At 33.9% G+C, this 25,026-nt stretch overlaps 2 protein-coding genes across 5 annotated transcripts; one reads left to right on the forward strand and one right to left on the reverse strand.

The window, feature by feature from the left end:
* The first annotated feature begins 1,222 nt into the window (after positions 1-1,222).
* Positions 1,223-6,581, forward strand: LOC145091820 (chaperone protein ClpB4, mitochondrial-like). The gene is made up of 10 exons (XM_079029628.1): positions 1,223-1,599; positions 2,267-2,485; positions 2,563-2,797; positions 2,892-3,087; positions 3,187-3,241; positions 3,341-3,491; positions 3,597-3,905; positions 3,995-4,260; positions 4,350-5,279; positions 6,058-6,581. Exons 1-10 carry the CDS (start codon positions 1,342-1,344, stop codon positions 6,346-6,348), a joined length of 2,910 nt encoding a protein of 969 aa, XP_078885754.1. The 5' UTR covers positions 1,223-1,341; the 3' UTR covers positions 6,349-6,581.
* Positions 6,582-12,299: 5,718 nt separating this feature from the next.
* LOC145091821 (isochorismate synthase, chloroplastic-like) lies at positions 12,300-19,698 on the reverse strand. Of its 4 annotated transcripts, none has more exons than XR_013702286.1 (16): positions 19,235-19,354; positions 18,561-18,708; positions 18,259-18,453; positions 17,151-17,407; positions 16,079-16,196; positions 15,333-15,449; positions 14,662-14,889; positions 14,509-14,577; positions 14,277-14,395; positions 14,140-14,197; positions 13,927-14,037; positions 13,595-13,685; positions 13,407-13,504; positions 13,192-13,284; positions 12,951-13,018; positions 12,300-12,583 (listed from the first exon to the last, which is right to left on the reverse strand). XR_013702286.1 is itself a non-coding variant. In XM_079029630.1 (16 exons), the coding sequence occupies exons 2-15, from the start codon at positions 18,669-18,671 to the stop codon at positions 12,968-12,970; spliced, it is 1,710 nt and encodes a 569-aa protein (XP_078885756.1). In that variant the 5' UTR covers positions 18,672-18,708; positions 19,451-19,698; the 3' UTR covers positions 12,300-12,583; positions 12,951-12,967. The 4 variants fall into 4 exon arrangements, 3 of the variants coding, with proteins under 3 accessions (XP_078885756.1, XP_078885757.1, XP_078885755.1); XM_079029630.1 differs by lacking the exon at positions 19,235-19,354 and adding an exon at positions 19,451-19,698 and having other exon boundaries at positions 13,601-13,685; XM_079029631.1 differs by lacking the exon at positions 19,235-19,354 and adding an exon at positions 19,451-19,698 and having other exon boundaries at positions 13,601-13,685; positions 18,561-18,811.
* Positions 19,699-25,026: the final 5,328 nt, after the last annotated feature.

Consider the following 25,026-nt stretch of genomic DNA (forward strand, 5'->3'; position numbering starts at 1 on the left):
TAGGTATCAAGGGTTCGCCTGGTGCACACACGTGGCGGGACGCATGTAAAACAACAAATTTTAACAAATTCATAACTTTTACATACGAGCTCCGTTTTTGACGTTATTTATATCCACACATAGATATTGACAAGATCTACAACTTTCCTTTTGACATCATCGGCTAATTATTGACCGGTTTTATATTTTATAGTCTGAGAAGATTACACTGATAACGACCGTGTAAAATTCATAACTTCTACATACAGACTCCGTTTTCGACTGTCTTTTTATCGTCGAACTCCTATTGATGAGATCTTCAATTATCATTTAGATCATTTTGGCTAAAAATTGATCAATCTAAAATACGATTTCTGAGTTGTATATTGCTACGCTGAAACTTCGAAAAATCATAACTTCCTCTTATGAAGTCAGATTTGGACGTTCTCTATATACACACTCTTAATTTTACGTATACTATGACTTTAATTTAAATTACGAAGGCTAAAAAACTAATTTATCAAAAATTCACTTTTTACGTTACGCAGAGTCGTGCTGGGTTAATCGCGAAACTTCAATGGGTCATAACTTCTTAGTTATAAGTTGGATTTCAGCGTTCTTTATATGTACGAAATCCTTATAACATATAATATAACTTTGTCATAAATAATCTTCTATCAAAAAATCATTTTAACGTTTATTATCTTTAAATTGAATAGTCTAAAATGGTAAGACTGCACACTGATGTATGTTTGTTTCATTTGAATTAAAAAATGTAAAAGGGAAATTGCAAAAACCATTGAGGCTTTTCATCAATCACCAACAATCTACAACAACATGAAAATAGCAACATGAATGACCAATTTTTTGTAGGATGTGAATGAGATCTTTGATTAAAAATGATGAATTTTTAACGTTTAAAAGGGGATGAAGTTCTTTTAGAAGGTGGTGGTCAATGGTGGTGTATGGAGCGACAATAGTGATAGGGCGACATAAAGGGTCATGAAGATGGATTAAAGTATACAAGGGTGATCTCAGTACAGTAAGTGAAAGATATGATGATTTAAGGGTATTTCAGTGGAGGTTAACAAAGGCTTTCAAAACCCTTAAGGGACCATCCATGACAAAATCCTAATACTAGGACCAAGAATAATTATTTGTGCAAACCAGAGGACCAAAACTGCAATTTACTCTTTTAAATATTAATCTCGTGTCATGAATAAACGAGAGAATTCTGAATAGGAGTTTTCTAGAACTTTTTTCCCCTTCTCCAATCTTCTTGTTCTCAGTATCGCAACCTTTTGTTTTGGTATTTACGTTCAATTATCCAATTCCAAACAATTACTCCTGCTTTGATCTTACATGGCTGCAGTGATGATTCGAAGGACGGCCACCTCCGCCACCGTCAGGCTCACCCGATACGCTCTACTCACCGCCATTGATGGCTCTTCGGCTTCGTGCGTCTCTCGCTCTCTGTCTCGCTTGCACTCCTCCATTGCTACTAGACCAGCTGTTTATACGGGCTATATACCTTACTTTCTTCATAGCGGTTCTATCGGACACAACAGGATTTCTTCATCATCGCCTCGCCTTTATTCAACTGCTGCCAATCCTTCCCAGGTAAAAATACGGATCTTATAGTTATGAAAGTTGGTCGAATCAATTATAAAAATCATCTCCTCCCAAATTTTGAAGTTGGAAATAACTAACTTTTTTTATTGAAAGAAGCAGTTTTATATTAAATAACATTTTGGAGTCCTGATATTACATTTTGTGTCTGAGAAACGTCAAGTTAAACGGTCAAAACTCAAAAGTATAATTGTGTTTTGGATTATGGCTGCATCTAATACGCCTACCATTTTAACTTACTGATACAACTTCGGACTCATGAATTACTCCTTACTCCTTAGGGTTTTAAACCATATTTGCATATAATACGCCATTTGCTTTGGAATTCAAAATTGTGGCTTTAGATTTTTGAATGAGTATGGCTTTGGGACAATATGGTTAACTGCCTTAAAGTTTACAACGGTAATGCTGAATCAAAATAAATTTGGTGGATAAATATTAGGTGTTAATTTTTCAAAAACTGCCTTTGATTCTTAGCATAAGGGATGATGCTAGTGATAATCGATTATTGTAGTAATGGTATTAGATTTGATCTGTTTTAACTAAATAAATAGAAAAAGTTGATCTTACAACTTACTAGACCAACTTGATCTGTTGTTGCATGAGTTACACATTCTTCTTAATCTTATATGTTTTGATGTTGAAACAATGACATTAGTTCAACAATAAGGATTACACCGAGATGGCATGGGAAGGGATTGTTGGTGCTGTAGATGCAGCACGAGGAAGCAAACAACAAATTGTAGAGTCTGAGCATTTAATGAAAGCCCTTTTGGAGCAAAAAGATGGTTTGGCAAGAAGGATACTTACAAAGGCTGGGTTAGACAACACATCAGTTCTGCAAGCTATAGATAATTTTATAGCTCAACAACCAAAGGTATTGTCTTGATTCAAATTGCGATTGTAAAGCTTATGCTTTTTAATAGTTCCTGTAAATAATAATGGTTTTTGCAGGTTACTGACACCAGTAGCCCTGTACTCGGGTCACATTTAAGTTCTCTGTTGGAAAATGCAAGAAAGTATAAAAAAGAAATGGGAGATGACTTTGTTTCTGTTGAACATCTTGTGTTGGCCTTCCCTTCCGATAAGAGGTTCGGAAAGCAACTGTTTAGCAACTTGCAGTTAAGTGAGAAGTCATTAAAGGATGCTGTGCAAGCTGTTCGTGGAAGTCAGAAAGTAACTGATCAAAGTAGAAACATTTCTCTTCTTTGTTTCACATCCTCAAACCTCTGATCATAAATCATAACACATCTTCTTCTTCTTCTTTTTTTTTTTTTTAACAGACCCTGAAGGGAAATACGAGGCACTTGAAAAATATGGGAACGATTTGACTGAACTTGCTAGAAGAGGTAAGCTGGATCCAGTGATAGGCCGGGATGATGAAATCCGGAGGTGCATCCAGATATTGTCTAGAAGAACAAAAAACAACCCGGTTATCATCGGTGAGCCTGGTGTAGGGAAAACTGCTATTGCTGAAGGGTATGTGATTATGATGCCCTTTTGTGTCTATCTTTCATGATTCCATCACATCAACTGCTGTTAAAGTGTGAAATTATGCGTATCATCATCATCATCCAGGTTAGCTCAAAGAATTGTACGTGGAGATGTTCCAGAGCCTCTCAAGAATCGTAAGGTTAGAATTTATAATGATTTAATAATGCTGGTCAAAGTCAAACCTGTTACACTTGTGTTTGATTAAATAATTGTGAATTGTGATGTTTCTACTTTGCAGCTGATATCTCTGGACATGGGTTCCTTGCTTGCTGGTGCTAAGTACAGAGGAGATTTTGAGGAGCGGCTTAAAGCTGTCTTGAAGGAAGTCACTGCTTCAAATGGACAAATTGTTTTATTCATTGATGAGATTCACACTGTAGTTGGTGCAGGTATGTTCCATATTTAGGAACAAAAATAGCAATCTTCTCGATCTTGATCTTTTGTATGTGTTCAAATGACGTGAATGCCCTTATCATTAAAATGTGATATTGCAGGAGCTGCTGGAGGAGCAATGGATGCTGGGAATTTATTGAAACCAATGTTGGGGCGTGGTGAGCTTCGATGTATTGGAGCCACAACATTAAACGAATACCGAAAATACATTGAAAAGGACCCTGCTTTGGAACGAAGATTCCAACAAGTATTCTGTGATCAACCCTCTGTTGAAGACACGATTTCCATTCTTCGTGGGCTCCGCGAACGATATGAACTTCATCACGGGGTCAAAATATCCGATGGTGCTTTAGTTTCAGCAGCTCTTCTTGCTGATCGATACATCACTGAACGCTTTTTGCCCGACAAAGGTCTCAACTTTGAAAACCGTTTTAGTTTTTTATTTTTTAATATTAATTAATATCTTTAATGTATTGACATTAGTTTATTACTACTGCAGCAATTGATCTGGTTGATGAATCTGCTGCAAAATTAAAAATGGAGATTACATCTAAACCGACAGAGTTAGATGAGATAGATCGAGCTGTCTTGAAGCTCGAGATGGAGAGACTCTCTTTAAAAAACGACACGGATAAAGCATCAAAAGAAAGGTTGTCCAAATTAGATTCTGATTTGGAAACTTTAAAACAGAAACAGAAAGAGTTTAATGAACAATGGGAACGTGAAAAGTTACTGATAACCCGCATACGCTCAATCAAGGAAGAGGTAACTAACTACTAACTACTAACTACTAACTTAACTAGCATATTATAGGTTTCTTTTGATATCATTTCTTTACAAAATTTATTCAAAAGATTGATAGGGTGAACCAAGAAATGGAAGCTGCTGAGCGTGATTATGATCTAAACCGTGCTGCGGAACTCAAATACGGGACATTGATGACACTTCAGCGCCAGCTAAGCGAAGCGGAGAAGAATCTTTCCGACTACCAGCACTCGGGGAAATCTTTACTCCGTGAAGAAGTAACCGATATCGACATTGCTGAAATTGTAAGCAAATGGACGGGAATACCCTTATCAAATCTTCAACAATCCGAGAGAGACAAACTCGTATCCTTAGAACACGTTCTCCACAAACGAGTTGTCGGGCAGGACATTGCGGTGAAATCGGTTGCAGACGCGATCCGCCGGTCGCGTGCAGGGCTCTCGGATCCAAACAAACCGATAGCAAGCTTCATGTTCATGGGCCCCACCGGTGTTGGGAAAACCGAACTCGCGAAAGCTCTTGCTAGTTATCTTTTTAATACCGAAAACGCCCTTGTGAGAATTGATATGTCTGAGTACATGGAGAAACACGCGGTGTCACGGTTGGTGGGTGCACCGCCGGGGTACGTGGGGTATGAAGAAGGCGGTCAGCTTACGGAAACGGTCCGTAGAAGGCCGTATTCGGTGGTTCTTTTTGATGAGATTGAGAAAGCGCACCATGATGTGTTTAATATCTTGTTACAGTTGTTGGATGATGGAAGAATAACGGATTCTCAAGGGCGTACTGTTAGTTTTACAAATGCGGTTGTTATAATGACATCTAACATTGGGTCCCACTATATACTTGAAACGCTTCAAACTACACATGATAGTAAGGATGCGGTTTATGAATTAATGAAACGACAAGTGGTCGAGTTGGCTAGGCAGACTTTTCGCCCTGAGTTTATGAATCGGATTGATGAGTATATTGTTTTCCAACCACTTGATGCCACACAAATCAGACATATAGTCCAGATCCAGGTACAACCTTTTTCTCCATACTCATATTTTAGACTAAATTACAATTTTGTTCCCTTGGTATAGATGATTTTTTGCAATTTTGGTTCCCTGTTACAAGTAAAATTACATTTTTGGTCCTGGAGTGTAGCTGATTTTTGCAATTTTGGTTCTCATTTGAGGTTCTAGTAAAGTTTTTGGTCTCTGTTTCAAGTAAAATGACATTTTTGGTCCTTGAGTGTAGCCCATTTTTTCAGATTTGGCCCCAAAAAGTTTCTCCTGCAAATTTAGTTCTCATTTGAGGATCTTGGAACATTATTTTGGTCCCTGTTTCAAGTAAAATGACATTTTTGGTCCCTGAGTGTAGCTGATTTTTTCAGATTTGGTCCTAAAAAGTTTCTCTTGCAATTTTAGCCTTCATTTGTGGTTCTTGAAACATCATTGGTCCCTGTTTCAAGTTAAATGACGATTTTTGGTCCCTAAATATAGCTGATTTTTGCAATTTTGGTCCCAAAAACTTTTCTCTTGCAATTTTGGTTCTCAGGTTCTTGTAACGTTGTTGGTTCTCAGGTTAAAATAAAATTATTATTTTTGGTCCTTGAGTATTGCTTCTTTTATCAAATTTGGTCCAGAAAATAGTCCTTTCTTGGAATGTGGACCAAAAAACGTTACAGAAAACTTTTTGGGACCAAAATTGCAAAACTTGGCTATACTTTCTAGGGACAAAAAATGTGATTTACTAATATTATGAGCAACTGATTTATAAATGGTGGTGGCTAATTTGGTTGTTATTGTATTGCAGTTGAATCGGGTGAAAGATAGGTTGAAACAGAAGAAAATCGATCTTCATTACACAGAGGAAGCTACAGATATTCTTGGGAAACTTGGGTTTGATCCAAACTTTGGAGCACGACCAGTGAAGAGAGTGATACAGCAAATGGTGGAGAATGAAATATCGATGGGGATATTGAGAGGGGATTTTAATGAAGATGATACTATAATTCTAGAAGCATCCACATTGGGTAAAGATGGCTTGCGCATTAGGAAACTGGAGAACCAATCAGGAGTCGATGAAATGGTTGCCAATAACTAATATGCCACGTGATGGAAACCAAGGATCTGTAGCATTCGAAAAAGGGGTTAATTCCAAGAAACCTCTTATTTTTGATCTAAAACTGTATTTTTTTTTCTTCTAATTAAACCCTCAATTCTATGGCTGCTTGTTGATTTGGCGTTTTTTTAGCCTGTAGCTTGTTGTAATCGAGTCTTGAGAGAATTAAAAAGATGAGAAAATCGAAAGAGTTTTTCATTCATGTTATCCATCAACTATGAGCTTGGTACAGGTTTATATACAAGGAGAATGAACAATGGAAAGTAACTGAATTAACTAAATCCACGATCATTTTCTTCATTGATGGCATTAAATTCCAATCCAAGAAAATAACTAATGTTTCCTAAGTCTTTGATTTGAATCGTGTTTAAGACCTGAGATTTCTTCTATTTTATTGCCTATGACTAAGATATCATCAACATAAACTGTTACAATGAATCAATGATCATGGAAGTGTCATTGTTCTTGAGTAATTAAATAGTTGATTAGCTATCTAAAAAACATGATATTTGATTATACAAATTAATAAATACATATCAAAGTATAATTCAATGGTTGTTTGAGCATATGTATTGATTTTAAACCTATACCACATTAATCATGATGGTAGATGACATAAGACCATCCATATTTGTACAACGTTTACAATTTTTCAAATTTACCATGAGTTTTGCAATAATCACATACATCAATAAAATATCAACACTCTTTCAAAATGAGACTCATTCCCACATCAACAACCATTTTATACTTTTTAACAAAATTTATTTGTTTATATCCTTTATGTGAATATATGAAAATAAATCAATTCATAACACTTATAATAAATTATGTTTGGTTATAAATATTTAAGTACATGGTAATCTTTAAATTGTCTTTTATGATAAATTATATAATTTAATAAATTGTTAATGAACTCTACCCATCCCTTTAATTCACTAGTTATGGAGATTTTTAATTATCCTATATAGCTATAATAAAATAATAATATAAAAATAATCGAAGGTACATTGCAAATGGTCTTTTAACAGTTGCAAGATGAATTGTTAATATCAATGACATGGCACTCAATGTCATTTGCAAGAGAGACTTGAAAGACTAAAAAACCACCGATGTGAGTGTTTTAATCGTAATCGTTAATGATTTGAAATTGGATATGAAGGTCATTATTGTATTTTTAACAAAAGTAAGGGATGGAAAGTAAAATATTTGCCCATAGCCAAAGAAGAACAATTTATTAAAACATAAAAATGTATTTTTTTTACATTTAAAAACGTAATTATTTATTTATATATTTATTTTCCACTTTAAATATAATTAGAAGGTGATCCGCACTTTGTGACAGTCCTTTTTTTTCATGCTTACATATTTCAGTGATTCTTTGGTTTTTTCTCGTTTGTTGTTTTCATTTTGTGTGTGTATTATGTTTTGAGGAAAGTATGGTCGTATAGTAGAATATTGAAGGCAGGAGGACCAAAAACGTCAAATCTACAAACTAATGTGACAAAAACTTGATGTGTCACATTTGTAAATGTCAGGGACCAAAAGTGACAAACTCTTGAAACCTTTGTGGTTAACAGTAGCGGATACTGAAGCTGGGGACCAAAAATGTCAACTCCACAAACTAATGTAGTAAAAAGTTAAGGAGAAACCAAAAGTGATAAGGTTATGAAACTTTTGTGGCAAAAGTTTAAATGATAGAAAGTTTACTATTCATAAGGTGTTTAAGGTGTTATGTGAATTAATTAATTAACTAATAATAATAATAAGATTAATTGTATTTAAGTTTTCAGTACTTTAGGCATTATCTAAAATGTTTTAAGAAAGAAAACAAAATAGATGTAGCATAACGGTCAGGAGCATGAATTGTGAGACTAAAATGAGTAGGTGCGCAAAGCCTACTCACCAAGCTCTTAGCGCATGCTGACCTCCCTCTAACGTGCGTTAAGGGGGTGTGTATAGCTTAGCAAGAGGAGAGAGGAGAGAGAGTGTATGTTGATTGTGATAGGCTATTTTACATTTTGTTTTCTTTCAAAGACATGTTAACACATTACTACTCTCTAATACCATCCTACGTGGCATAAAAAAATTATATGACACCATAACATACACATTGGGCCTATGTTTTTGATGGTATAAACATTCATCCATTTTTTTAGATAATACATTTTTATATTGTTATCATTGATTTATTAAGGCATGTTCTTGTTTTGTAGTTATAAGAGCTTTTTGTACAATTATCAGTTTTTCATATTTTAGTATTGATAATATTGAAATCCTGATTCATCATTGCAGGCGATGTCTGCGTATGGATATGCGATAGTTCATTGTTGATATAGAACCAGATGAACATGTAAAGAAAGCAACGAGTGAGATCAATACATGTAAAAAATTGTGAACCATAATATATTTGTTGAATGTATAATGATGTATATCTTGATAAAGTATTGTATATATAACATTTGTTTCTTTTCTAGACCGAATAAACCATCTAAACAAGACTAATGACCATTTCACCCTTACATTCCAAAAAAAAAAAAAATTTAAAATACCTATTTCCCCAAGTGTGCATCATTTTTCTCAGACATTTCTTTTACCATCATTTATCCAGACAATACTTTATCTGCACGTGCAAGATTTAGGATGACAGCTACTAAAAAAGTAGAAGCGGAGAAAATTCTTTAAATCAAGAGAGCGGAGGGGGAGGCAGAAATATTTGTTGGGTTTGGGTATAGCCGTCAACGACAAGTGATTTTGAAGGGTTTGAGAGATAGTGTGTTGGGGTTTTCGGTGAATGTTCTTGGAACAACTGCAAAAGATGTTATAGCCATGGTTTTAGTAACTCAGTATTTTGACACAATGAAGGACATTGGTGCATCTTCTAAATCATTGACTATGTTTATCCCTCAGGGATCGAGTGCTGTTCGTGATGTTGCTAATCAGATACATGATGAACTTCTTCAGGGTTCCGCTAACACCTAATGAAAAAAAACTTTATCCTGCAAGTATATAAGTATATATGTATATGGTTTTGTTTATTGCCTTCGTTTGCCTATAGTTTATATGTTTGTTTTGGTTGAGTCTTCATGAAAAAAACAAAATATATTGGTCGTGGGATTTGCTTGTTGGGATGCTGGGGAATGGGGTTCATCTTTTTATGAAAATATAAAATAAAAATGCAACATTTTTTGTGTGAATTCGTCTAAGGCTGTGTTTGGCGCGCCACATCTAGCTGATAAGCTAGCTTATTTTTCGAGCTTTTTTATGTTGTCGTGTTTGGTAAGCCAAAAAGTAGCTTATAAGCTAGCTTTTTGAAAAGCTACTTAGACTAGCTTTTTAGGAGCTTTTTTAAAATTTTCCAAATACACCCCTTAATTAATTATAGAAACACATATTCTTACATGTCCTTTTATGTAATTTTATATATTTCAGCTAGCTTTTCAGCTAGTTTTACCAAACGTTATTTTTTATCAGCTAGCTTTTTATTTAACAGCTAGCTTTTCAGCTAGTCCGCCAAACATAGCCTAAAAGTTTAATGAGTGGACCATGGCGTTATTAAATTGTTATAGGTGTCATTAATCTGTTCTAATACATCCCTTTGGTTGAAACCAAAAGAGGTAGATTGGTAATTTATGCTATATTTATGCTTACATTAGTTGGTTACATGGTGGTGGTTAACTTTGCATAAATCAGTTTCGAGTCTTAGCAACAGCAACATGGAGTTTCAACTCTAATGTAGATTGGGCTCTTTATGTGATTTGAGTTGTGTCAGCTGCCCAATGACCCGTGTACCTGATATGCATCTTATACAAGGGCTATAGTCGCAATAGCCATTGTGTGAGAGTAAAATTTTCATTGTTGGTTTGGGCTTTCTTATGGGCACCAATACCTGATTTACGCGTAATGTTCTTATCATTAGGACAAACATCAACCTAGGATTCTTTTCCTTCTTCACCTTTTTATCCTTACCACAAACCTTGTTGCGGTTTTTCATTTCTTCTAATCTTTAGCCTTTTTCATGTCTTTTTCTCGGCCCCCATTCTCACCGCCCTCATGTTTCTCTTTCTTTTTATGTTTTTTCTTTTCGGTTGTCTTGCCATTTTCCCTTCTCTCCCATTCTTTGATTCTATACAACAATTTTTTATGTATGTTTTCTTTTTCTGCTATTTTCGTTTTCTAAAGATGCTAAAATCCAAAAAGAAAGAAAACTAATACTATGAAAAATGAATTACTAGCATGGGAATCTTTGTGATTTTATTGAGCATGTTCAACCTTTTAAAGTCAAATGTCTTGATTAATTTTGATGTTGATAGAAAGTCAACCATAAAGTTGTGGCATTGGAAATGTATATGCGTCACAAATGTTGCATTACCATTAAAAAATCATGGCTTACACTAATGACGTGAGCCAATGAGCCATTATATTCAAGATATGGAAAATATTGTATGGTTGTTATGTGCCATGTTAATAAGTTTGAGGTTGATTTTTAACATTTTAAACTTAGGGTCTTAAACAAAATCATAAAATGGCTTCTTTCTGTCACCACGTGATATGATTAAAGTTGAACAAATATATTAAAGATAAATAATAAGACCTCTACGATAAATGTTCATGAGACTATTGGTATCGGTTATTCATTAATAGCCAATAAATTGAACATGTCATCTTTTTGTAGACCTTTATTCTAATTCTTTAAATATGTAAAATAATTTAAAGACTTTTCAGTCATGTTGATCCGGTGGAAATTTAGAGTGATGATAGATAATAAGACATATCATCCGTTATTCCGTTATACCTATGTTTTCAATTCATGAGAACCAATTTCTCTTTCAATACACTATCGGTTATCATTTCATATTTAAATAGAGATTAATAATTTAAAAGGAAATTTTACATGTAAAAATATATCATTACATCCCACATCTTTGGAATGATTCGATATTCACTGGTTTGAGCTATTTATGTAAATAACTTTGTTGGTTTACCCACAAACTTGAATCAATTATAGTTTAGAAAATAGACTTTGTTGGTTTATAGAGTTGGATTCACCGTCTCCAAATAGAAAGTTGATTGGAGATCTATCAAATTTCATTTATCACTGATTTTAGTGTTATCAAACCTTTTAGTATAATCAGGATTGAATCAAGATAAACTGAATTTATCTTTAGCTATAGTACAAGCTTGAAGGAGTGGAGTGCATGTCTGGATAAATTAACTAAAGTAAACTTGGGAATACATGGGAGTTCGAAGGCAACACTCTGATAGGGTTCCAATGGGCAGAGCCCATGGAGCGGTCCCACCAAAACAACCATCACAACTAGTTGGAACAAATGCAACTTTCCCTCCAAAATCTTAACCGAACTTAACTACCATTGGGTATATACAATTGTTGGCTTTGTTGTAAAATATACTTTTTCACATATTACATTTTTCTACAATTTGTCTCAAGAACATAAGAACAACAAAACAAGATGGTATTTTTGTGTTTTTGAATCTAAAACATGCCTGAAATCTAAATTTTTATTTTCTTGGATTATCCCAAATCTAGTTTCGTGATACCCCATGTAATAAGATAAAAATCAAAGATTTTGGAAAGTATTTTCCACATGATCATCGAAATTATCCAAGTCCTAATTGATATTCTTTCCCTATTTTCTAACATCAATTATTTATTTATTTCTAATTTCATTATATAAGTAAGTAAGTTTAATGGCAAAATAAGTTAGGTCTTTCCATTGATTCGCTTTGTTTATATCTGAAAGAGGGTCCCGCCTATTAAAGGTAGGGACAGACCTATGCAGAATTAAATTAAATAACAAATAAAATATTGTTAGGCGCCACTTGAAGGGTTTCAATTAACGGATTCCACACCTAAAAGTAACAGTTAACGTTTAATTGCTAAAAGAATTAATTATATATTAAAGGGAGGGTGGTTATAGAAAATGCAGTGTTAGCTTTAATCTATAAAGAAATATTGCTTAATATACAAGTGGTGATGTATTAACTGAAGCAGGATTTCACACCCAAATAATGATGAATATAAACAAAAAGAAACCAGAAAACAAGGCTATCTACCTGAAATTGATTGGATGAGAAGGTGGGGTGGTTGTATCTTCATCAAAATAATCTTCCTAGGCATTTGCAATTGCCTCCTTAACCAAATGAATTATGAATGAATGAATGAAGACAGGCATGGTCAAATCCCATTAAGTGGAATCTGGATAGGATAGAGCATTGTCTGAATAATAAATGATAGAAAAAGATTTACGAGAAAATGAAATAAATAAATGACAAATCTTGTAAAGGGGTGGTGCCATAGCCATAGGCTTAATGGGAAAGAAAGCTTCAATTCCCTAACGTACTTTATTAAGTCGTTTTACATTAAGCAAAATAGGAACACACATATAGGTTACTAGATTAGTCATGTGTTTAGTCTCAAAAAGAATTTTGTATTTTGGGAAAAGAAAAAGAGATTGCATTTGGATGTATGTTTATCCAGGCCAAACTTTTTGCTTTGCTAAAACCTCAAACACACTACAAAGCAAGGCGAATTGAGTTAAGTTGAGTTGTAAAGGAAAACAAACCTTTACAGTAAGTAGTTTTACATTTCAGATAACACAGAGGCCACCTCCAGCTTCATCAGCTTTGTGAACTAATCAATAAAGGACATACATGATTTAAATTAAAAAAAATATATAACAAATTCAAAAATATCATCTTCAATTCTCTTCCTACAAAAATTGCTAGCAATTGTAATGGTAGGAATGGGAAAAAAGAAAATTAGAAATATGTAGAAAAAAAAAAGAGGAAAAGGAAAAGTGAAACCTGAGATGTCTTGAGTTCGAGTTCATCCCACTCCTGAGACGAATTACTTCCTTCCACAATCCCAGTCCCAGCATATATTAATGCCCCAACTCCCTAAACTCATATTCATATAAATTTATCATCAAACAAACTGCATAACCATAATTACTCAATAACAATAACAATAACAACAAATAAAATAAAAGGGAGAACATAAGTTAGAAGTAGTGACCGACCTTTTGAACCAAGGCGGACCTTATACCAACAGCAAACTCACTCTCTCCTCCTCCAAACCAACCAACTGGACCAGCATACATTCCTCGGTCAAACATTTCTGCACCACCACTATTTCTCATCAACACACACACACACACATAAATATATATGTGTATATCTATAACAAGAAGAAGATGAAGGAATATACATGTACCAGTTTCTGCTATGAGAAGACGTGCCTCCTCAGTAGGGAATCCACACACAGCTGGAGTTGGATGAAGTGAAGACAAAATATCAAACTGCACTCACACAGTCAAAACTCATTCTCCTAACAAGGCTTATCCTACTTTCATTTTTTTTTTCTTATTTTGAAATTTGACTCAGTTATATCATACTTCAAAAAAAAAATACAATGCTATACTTGGGTAGGTAGATTTTCAAAGTACATTGCTATTTGTTGCATTATTATTATTATACTACATTGCATAACGCCATAACATATTCTTTTGCTAATAAAAAAGAGGAATATATATAGCATACCTCATCATCTTGACTTCTTAGTCTGCCTCTTAATCGAGCATAAAGATGTTGTACTCTAGGTAGCTTCCGTATGGTTTTCTCTGGTTCAACCAATATTGTCGTGCATACTGACTACACATATGCATTTGCATTTGCATTTGTATTTGGTAAATATGAGTGAGTGCACAGGTAGTAATTACCTACCCTACCTACTAATGTTGTTTCTACATTTACCTCTAATTTTCTTCTTATGCACTCCCGCACTATAGAAAACTCCTTGTCATCCTTAGAGCTGCAAAAGGTAATACCATGCATGATTTTAAAAACCTGGATAAACAATAAGACATAATAATAATAATATTAATACATACCTGGAAAGTAAATCTAGTGCTATCTGCAAATCAAGGGCCTTTGAGTCACCTCTAGCTCGGGTTCCAGCCATGGCCTCGCTATAAATGTCGAATTTATTCCGATGAAATAATTGTTCTGGCTATTCATCAAGGTTCAAGTAAGTCATTAACAGAACACACAACAAAATCTACTGTTATCAACTACTTTTTTTTTTTGGATAACAATCAATATATGCTATATAGTTGCACTCACAGTGTTCCCGATAAACGATGGTGCATCAGGAGGCTGAAGACAAAACTGGTAAGCATTTTCACCTTCAACCTACAATTTAATTACCAAGCCAAGTAATATAAGAAGAAATCATACATATGGATATGGATATAATAATGCCAAATGAACAAGTACCTGTAAAGTTGCCAACCATGTCAAAGGATCAATATCAGGGGAGGTTCTAATTATGCTGCTACGTGCAAGCACCACTTTGATAAGGGGTGAGTTGGAGTTGTTTTTGTTTATCATCTGCAATGCTCTGTTAACCCCAAAATCCCATACTTTCTTACTCGGAACATTATTGCTGCTTAAAATGGATGTATTAGGAACCTCTTTTCGTAACTTTACAATATTACAGGATACCTGCATCACATCAAAACACATACATACATACATACATACATACATACATACATACATGCATGTTTGAATTTTCATCAGAGCCGGTAATAGGCTAAATGCAAGACATAGCAATGTACTTTTATTTATTTGTGTACGTACTACTTTCATTTATGTCTATTACAATTTACAACATTCTACTTTGAAAAATCTACCTCATTATAGCACTGTACTTTTAATAATTCTTTTTCTTATTTAAGACATGTACTTTGGAAAATCTCTACCCAATTAATTTCAATTTGATATAATTGGGTATATTTTTCAAAGTAAAATGTTATAATAAACAAATCAACTGAAGTGAAGTACGTTGCTATTTCTTGCATTTAACCCTAGGTTCAGCCCAATTTCCAATTCACCCCCCTCCCCTGAAATGCAAATGCAAAAGTTGGCAGTAGATGTAGATGTACCTGTGTCATGGTGGCCTGAAGTGCATGTAGTGCCTTCCCAAATGTCCATGAAAGGGATTCATCCCAAGCAATAGTAGTCACAAGCATTGAACTTCCTTCAAACTCATTAAACTCAACCTGTACTTGCATTACATTGCATTGCATATCTACCCACAATCAGTCTCACCTATACATACATACATACATACATACATACATACATGCTACACTAGGCTCTATTTGAATGGACATGGTAAGGGAATAAGAAAGGTAGTGAAATGAGTCATTACATTCTATGATATGTTTGGATTTTCATGTAAATTTAATATTATATGCAAAGATAATGTGTAGTTTTAACACTACCTTATGCATAATGTAATTATAATTGTATGAATCATTTATTTACAAATCAAAGTTTATTAAAAATTTAAAACCCAAATAGATTATAACAAAAATATACATTTAAATATATAATATTGGTTTGATTCAAATTTAAAACTATGAACTTTTTTAAAAAGATTTGTGTGATTGAATATTACATAAATAAAAATGGGTTATAATATATTGCAATTTTTCATTAAAGAATGAACGAAAAACCACAAGGAATGATAATTAACAAAATGAAAGGAATCGTATTTGGTCCATGAGAGAAAACAAATAACTTTTTTTTTTCCATTCCAATGGAATGACCCATTCCCATTCCTTTCCTGATTCCATCATACCAAATACTACCTACGGGTGGAGGTGAACAAGTTGCTGTTTTTTACCTGTGGAATCATGAAAAAGAATGACCCAAAAGCTTCCCATTCAGATGATATATTAGCCAAGGCATCAAAACGAATAGCCCCATAAGCACGGATCATTGAACACTTCTTAGAGAGGAACCTTCAGGTTTAAGTAATTCAGCATTAGATACATAATAAAGGAAATGGAAAATCTAAAAGACTCATCTTTTTAGCTATAGAACATAAGGTTTCTAATCATGCATAACAAATCAAATGCTTGAATGACTCGTTGCATTTCTTCAAACCAACCAAATATGATAATGGATGTAACGACCCATTCCATTCCATTCCATTGCTTTGCTTATTATTCTATTCCTTTGTAATCTCAAAAAAGAATGCACAAACCAAATCGTTACTAATGCTTTATCTGGTTAAATGCAAGAAATAGCAACATATGTTCATTACTTCATTTATTTGTGTATTATAGCATCCTTGATTCCTACTTGTAAATTTCCTATTACAGCATCGCATTTACAAATTGTTTTTCTAATTAAGCCATTGTACTTTGAACCATCTACCTATTATAGGCTGTAACATTGTACCTTCAATTCATATCTTATTAGAATATTATACATTGAAATATCTACCCAATTCTAGCAGTGGAAGTTGCGTTTGTATTTTGATAATATTACTATAATGGGGAGATCTTTAAAAGTACAATGTTGTGATAGGAGAAATGAAAGTAGGATGCTATATTAAACAATCAATGGAATACATTTAACCCTACTTGTTTTAACAACTTTTCAACCGATCTCTATTTGTCCTAACATCCTCCTTTTGGCACATCAAATCATCCAAAGGTGTATGAAGCATTACGAAATTGGTTGTCTCGTTAAACATGCTTGTAAGGATGTGAGCAAGGGCATCAACATGCATTCTTCTTATTCGTAGACAAATACACGTCATTCTAAGTAATATGATCTTAAAAAATTCAATGGATACATCCAAGTTGGTGTAAAGTGTAAATTTTACTAAATAGGTGTTAGGGTTTCTCAAATTTCGATTATGTAACAATAATCATAGATAGACAGAAAATGCATGCGGTATTACCTACCTCTTGATAGATCGCCAATCATGGAGTGAGAAGGGACTGAAATGGCGAAAGAAGACAGCAGAACCGAAACCAGCAACGCTGAGGGGAGAGGAATCGTGGTCGCTGGTGTCGTCGTAATCAAATAAAGAAGGATAGCCATAGCCATTGATTCTTCTTTGCCTTCTACTTCTACCCGAGAAGAAACATCGAGGGAGATGCTGGAATTGTTGCTGACCGCGTAGCCAGTCGATTGCTTCGATTTGCTGTTCGATTGGAACCTTCCATCCAAAAAAATCAAATAAATTTCAACTATCAAAATTCATAACATAACATGTGAATGTGATTCCTCGGATCTTGTGCTGTTTGGGTTGTTTGATTAATGATTAGTTTATGGGCGTGATTGCTAAACCAAGCTGACATTAGTTGATCTGTTATGAATATATAAAAATAGCTAAGTTTTTTAAATACGTAAAATAATATAAAAAAAAGGCATCTATGACGGTGGAAATTAAAGTTTAGGAAATTCTGAAAATTGATTAAAACATAGTTGTCAAAGTTATATTTGTAAGAGTCGAGCCATTTGTAAACTAAAATTTGGCATTAAAACGTATTGCAATAAACTGATAAGTAACTCAGATATGCAATCTCAACCATGACGAACTTTCTTTTCTACTAATGTTTAATGTAATATTTTCATCAAGAATGTTATAGAAGTTTGTGTATATAAATAAAGTGATGTTTTTTACAAATTATGTAATAACTTTATTAATTTTAGGACTAAAATATGGAACTTCTATTGTTAAAATGTTTAATTGATCGAACTAAAAAATATCCTATTGAAAAGAAATTCAATTATTCGTGGCAGTTACAGAAATAACAAAACAAAAATCAATTATATTACTGTATGAATTGTTGCATAAGTTACTAAAAATGGTTTTTGTTGTTGCTTATACGTACGAGTGAGGTAATCAGTTTCTGTATTTCTGATTACGATGTTTGCACATTTTTGTTATATTAAAAACACATTTTTGCCACATGGCACATTTCCATTGGCCATAAGGACAACAATAAGCCTAAATCAACCAAGAAAGTAACAATACCCAGATAGCTTAGCCACTTAATTAATTACCTCCAGCCGTAATATTCCGGACCTGTACACCGGGGGGTGGGACCCCAACTCAGTAATCACAGAACTGAGTCGTTCCATTGCCATGGCAGGTGTTGATACAGACGGAAAAGTCCGAGTTTCAGTCATCCCGACAGGGCTTCTTGGGTCTCGAGCTTGGCAACCGTTCATTGATAGCGAACAAAAATGATTATATCTCTGATAAAAATAAATAAATAAATAAATAAACTTTGTGTAATTCGACCCCGATATTTGTCATGGGCAATAAAAATTAGGTAGAAAGAAAATTAAGTAGAAATCCTTACTTGGGTAGGTGTGTAGACAGTGTGTCTGGTTGCACCTAATATGTTGTTGCATTTGGTAGAAGAGTCTGCAGGTTCCATAAAATGAGCCACACAATGGCCTGTCGCTGCCATCTCACTTTCCCTTTCCCAGGGTGAATCGTGGCGTTTTCTGTCAAGAATTGAAATGCAATTCAATATTCGGTTTTATTTGGTTGGCAGGAAATATAATTGGAATCATGTAAAATGACAGAATTGCCCTTCTAATTGTCAATCTGTTGCGAAAATCATTCAAAAAACATCATAGCTTAAAATCAATTGAATACAACGAAAAGCAAACAATACAACAATTTGTCCAACATTGTGAGCAAGGATACGGAGGGAAATGGCAACTTGTTCATACATATTCATGGACAATCTGGTTCAGAACAGTCAAGAGATCAAAACAGTGGCCAGAGGCATGGTAGAAACTATCTATAAGGTATAACAAATTTGTACATTTATATAGTCTTGGACATTTTATGAAGAACAAAAGAACTTTCATGAAAACAGGGGAATGAAGAATGAATCATATTCATGTAGTGATTTTAAATGAAAAAAAAAAGACCATAGAATCCGCTTTTGGAAACAATAAAAAACCTACATAAACTCAAATAAAAAACAGATTACTTTGCAAAGAGGGGAAGGAATCGACTCACAGGAAAACGATTTTCAGCAAGCATTTATAAAGTGGTACAATTTCTTGCTCAAACACATGAAATCGAGTCTGAAACCAATCGATTCTCACAGGAAATCGATTCATGAAAAACGCAGGTCAATTGATAATGTTCTACATACCAGCGATTGAGAGAGAGAGAGAGAGAGAGAGAGAGAGAGAGAGGGAGAGAGAGAGAGAGAGAGAGAGAGAGACTCACCTATCGGCGCAAGACGCAGTCGTGAGATATTGAGAAGACGATGTGGTCGGCTGCAAGATAAAACGACGATAAGGTGTGTTCGCTCGCCGGAGGTTCGGGCTCAGCGTTTCAAGTTCGTTATCCTAACAGTATCCTCTGCTCCACCTGGAGCCTGACCCCTTCTATCTTATCTACTGCCTTGCTCCTCGGCTCCATACTGCTCCAGATAGATTTTGTGAAAAATAAAAGGGCGTAATCTTCTATTTTCATTGATGAGAAGGAATTCCATCCAAACTTTAAAGAATTAACTTTTATTCATTTGGTGCCAAAATATATATATATATATATATATATATATATATATATATATATATATATATATATATATACATCTCATGAACTTAGCCAATACCCCCAACTTCGTAACATTCGCGTAACATTCGAGAGGTATTGATATATTTATTTTAAAATATGGCCGATTGAAAATGTACTTGTACTTGTACTTGATATGTATATTGTGTATTAGTCTATAGCCCATATCTATTATATGTATCGGCCCAAGGCTTCACTCATGTATTTATATGTCTCTTGTAATGCAAATGAAGAGATAGGAAATTAAACTATTTAGCATAGCTTTAGGTTAAAACCTTACCGCTGACTACAACTTGTAGTCGTCGCCCTCCACTTTCGTCGACCTTCTCTAATAGTCGTCGGAGGTGTCTTTATTATGCTTCATATTTTTCTCTTTATTCTTTCTCCTCCTAAATATAAAGCAACCGCTGATACTAAACCAGAGCTCCTTCCTCAACTTCTTTTACTGTCTCATCTGTTTCTGCCTCATCCTCGGATGACCCCTACCTTAGAGTCTTTTGTCTCTTCGGCTGGCCTCTTCTTCTAATTTGAGTCTCTTTTTCGTATCATCTTCTTCTGATGTTGTTGCTTCCCTCTAGTGGCAAATTCTTCGCCAGGAAGCCTCTGATTAGCAGTCGACTATCTCTCTTTCAATACTGCAGTCGCCGATTACGCCGACATTGTCTCTGTCCACCACAACTCATCACCTCTTTCTTTCTCGATGTCTTTCTCCGGACTCCTCTGCCGTCGTCGATCTTCTCTTCTTCTACAATAGAACCACCTCTAGCCACCAATTCTTCTTTCTTATTCTCCAACGAGCAATCACTGTTAGTCGTCATCGTTAAAGCTCTGCCACCGCTCCATTGTCTCCATCTATGTTTTTATATTTTCTTCTTTTGTTTATTATTTCATTTTAATCGTCTCCTCTCGATCAAACTCTGGAGGATGTTAGTGATTAGGGTTTAAGCCCAAGCCCCCTTAGGGCTTAGGTATTCTCTATATACTCCTATGTAGTTGTGTTTTGAGTAATCAAAGCAATGTATTCTATAATAATAATGACTTAATGGTGTTGGTCAAAGTCAAACCTATTACACTTACACACATTAAACTTGTGTTGATTAACTTTAAATTGTGATCTTTCTACTTTACAACTGATATCCATGGACACAAGTTCCTTGCTTGTTGGTGCTAAATATCAAGGAGATTGCGAGGAACAGCTTAAAGTTAACTTGAAGGAGGAGTTCACAGCTCCAAGTGGACAAATTAATTTTTTCATTGATGAGATTCACACAGTAGTAGTAGTAGTTGGTGTAGGCAGGTCACATATTTTCCCTATATTTAGTAACAAAAATAGCAATCTTTTGTCCTACACGAAAAGGTGGGACAAAGAGTTGATCTTGATCTTTGTATGTGTTCAAAAGATGTGAATGTACGGTCTAGATAACCCTTCAGTATACAGACAACTCTTTAATTCTCTCAAGACTCGATGACAACAATCTACATGCTAGAAACACCAAAATCAACAAGCAAACTTAGAGTTAAGGGTTTAATTGAAATAAAACTACACTATTGTGGAGAGTGGAGTAGAAGCATAAGGTAATTAGAAAGAAAGACCAAAACAATTATGTACAACTCACGTGTCATATTAATTATTGACAACCATTTCAGCGACTCTTGACTGGCCTTCCAATTTCCTAATGCACAAACCATCTTTACTCGATGTGGATGCTTCTAGAATTATAGTATCATCTTCATCAAAATCCCCTCTCAATATCCACATCCAAATATCATTCTCCACCATTTGTTGTATCACTCTCTTCGCTAGTCGTTCTCCAAAGTTAGGATCAAACCCAAGTTTCCCAAGAATATTTGTAGCTTCCTCTTTGTAATGAAGATCAATTTCCTTTTGTTTAAACCTATCTTTCACCCGATTCAACTGCAATATAGTAATAACCAAATTAGCCACCAAAAAGTTTTCTATTGCAAGTGTAGCTGATTTTTGCAAAATAAATTTTTAGTCCCTAGAAAGTATAGTTGATTTTTGCAAAATTGGCCCAGAAAAGTTTTTTCTTGCAATTTTGGTCCCCATTCCAAGAAAATGATGATATTTTTTTTGAAAGAGAAGACAATGATGATATTGTTGGGACCAAAATTGAAAAACGAAGCTATATCAAGAACCAAAAATAATAATTATATTTTAAACAATGACCAATAACGTTACAAGAACCTCAGATGAGAACCAAAATTGCAAAAATTAGTGAGACCAACAATAGCCCTTTAACATGAAACAATGACCAATAACTTTACAAGAATCTCAAATGAGGAGTAAAATTACAAGAAACTTTTTGGAACCAAAATTTTAAAAATCAGCTACACTTAGGAACCAAAAATGTTATTTTACTTGAAACGGGATTCAAAAACTTTACTAGAACCTCAATTGAGGACCGAATTGCAAATTAGAGAACCAAAATATTTGAAACCAAATTTTTATCCGAAAAATATCCTACAATTTCCATCCAAATTTTGAAAAAATCTCAATAAATCCTATCTGCCGGGTTATCCGAAATTCAATAATTTTCAAACCCTAGTAAATCCGGTGTAGGTTACCTGTCTATCCGAATCTCCTATAACCCATTTTATATGGATTGGAAAAAATCTAGTTTTGTGCACCTCTACTTACGGGTATGAGTTGACTCACACAATGACCAACAAATCTCAAAAATTAATTAATCATTAGGTGTTATTAGTTCTTTATGTAGGGGCAAGTAGATAGGATGTGTCAAATCCTGATATTGGATTATCAAGAGTGGATTCTACAATTATCTATAGCTGGAAGTTTTTGTTGTATTTGTCTTGTTTCAACTTTCACAGAATCATGTGCAAAAACAAAGTAAAAGCAGTTAGTTAGCCATTAAAGTGTAGGACCACCAAACACTTGGATAGCTTTATGTTTGTTTTGTCATTCAGTTTTGTTTGTTGTTTCTCTTAGATGTGCATGGTGAAAGATGGAATACGTTCTTGTGCTTCTACTCCACAATATCATCAAAAACCAAAGACATGTCACATTCCAAAAAAGTTGTATCGTCATTAGAATTTAGACATGGCAAAAAGGACAGAGACAAAGTTGATGATGGGTCGCATAATGGGTAGGGCTGTTCATTATTCGGATAAAACCGAATTATCCAATTGGACAATTTGGATTGGACTATTTGGTTCGGATATTTGGATTTTTGGATTGGTTTTCAATAAAACCGAATTATTATTTGGATTTCGGATTGGTTTTGGTTTATAAAATAAGAACCGAATAGTCCAAAAAAACCAAATAAATATTTATTATTTATCTATTTATAATATATATATATATATATATATATATATATATATATATATATATATATATATATATATATACATATATATATCTATAGTTATTTATTAATGTTGTAATTTATTTTTTCAAATAAGTTCAAAACATTTCACCCGATAAAAAAAATATTAATATACATTTTCTCTCAAAAGTTTTCTACCTATAAAATATTTAACTATAATATATCTTCTAATTAGTTGTTTATAAATTTTAAATGACAACTAAATAATTTGTTTTTGCTACTTGTGAAATATTATAATTATATGTCGTTTTAAAATATTTCGGTTTTTGAAAACCGAATTATAAAAACCGATCCAACCGAATTGTAATTGGATCGGATCGGATCGGATTTGAATTTTGGTTTGGACTATTCGGATCCATATTTTGAAAACCAAAATCAATTTGGATTCACTTGATTGGATCGGATCAAACCGATCCATCCAAATGAACACCTCTAATAATGGGTTTGGGTAAAGATGTTGAACACGGGTCAAAGTGTGTTGGGTTGGGTTTGCATGTTCCATTGACATTACTTTATCATTTTTATGGATTTTTTTTAAAAGTTTAATGTAGTGGGTATGTTTATAAAATTGTATTAGATTTATAAATTGGTCAAAATGTGGTAGGTGGGTTGGATTTGTATGATCCTGCAGGTTCATTTTCAGCTCTCATTCTACCCCCAAACTCACAAATTGGTAGTATAAATTTACCATCAAATTACCATTTTTTTAACATCATACTTCAACAAATCAAGGATTTAATACATAAAAGCAATGTTTTGATTTTTTTAGTTTACCTAGTATGGCGATCGGGTCACGAGGCAACTAGTTCAAATGCCTGGTCAACTTGGTTTTCAGATGTTTCATGCACTTTATACATATGTGCATACATATAAATAATATTTAATTACCACATGTATAAAAGTCTGTTACATACTTTTAAAAAACTTTACGTAACAGGAAACATGGTACATGGTGATATACTAACTCAATGCCCAAGCGAAATACTTATACTTATTTAACTACCATATGTATAAAAGTCTTTTATATGAAAAGACTAATAGGATTTGCTCTGTGTGTTCTTTTCATTATTTAATTGCAGAAATATATATTTATAGCAAAACTCTTTATTGTAGATGGCACTTGCTTTTGTGTGTATATGGTTTTGATGATCTCATGTCGTCGAAGTAGAAATTGAATAATTTTGGAGAACCGACAAGTATGAAATTGGATGGTCATGTTTTTAGGAAGGAAAGAATGATTAAGTTGAGGGATTTTGTTTTATTTATTTTTATCAAAACAACATAATTTGATGGGTTCTACACCTGGAAATTGATGTCATGTCGATAAGTTATATATATATATATATATATATATATATATATATATATATATATATATATATATATATATATATATATATAACTGTTTGGGTTTCGGGTTAACGGTTCAATCGATTTTTTGATAGACCTGCCCGGTTCAATCCAAATCATAAATGGGCAAAACTGTGCTCGTATAATCATATTTGATCCGAACTCTTCATCACATCACAATCCAATCGGTTTGACCCACCGGGTTGAACCGGATTTTAAAACAAAGACAATTAAGACGCATAATAATATTGATACCTCAAAATCTTTTCTGCGATTACATTTTCTCAAATAAAATTTTCGTTCCAAGCAAGGTCAGTCCACACGGTGGGCAACCCAGGCGACCGCCCAAGGCCAATGTCTTCAGTGGGTCCAAAATTTATGGGCTATGTAGTGTGTGTGTGTGTGTATATATATATATATATATATATATATATATATATATATATAACCGATTTTTATGGCCTAAAGTTGGTTCAAACTCAAATTAGCTCAAAAGATAAACAATTT

The sequence above is a fragment of the Lactuca serriola genome, chromosome 3 (genome assembly GCF_051521515.1).
Source record: "Lactuca serriola cultivar US96UC23 chromosome 3, Lser_US96UC23_V15, whole genome shotgun sequence".
In the NCBI taxonomy this organism is placed as follows: Eukaryota; Viridiplantae; Streptophyta; class Magnoliopsida; order Asterales; family Asteraceae; genus Lactuca; species Lactuca serriola.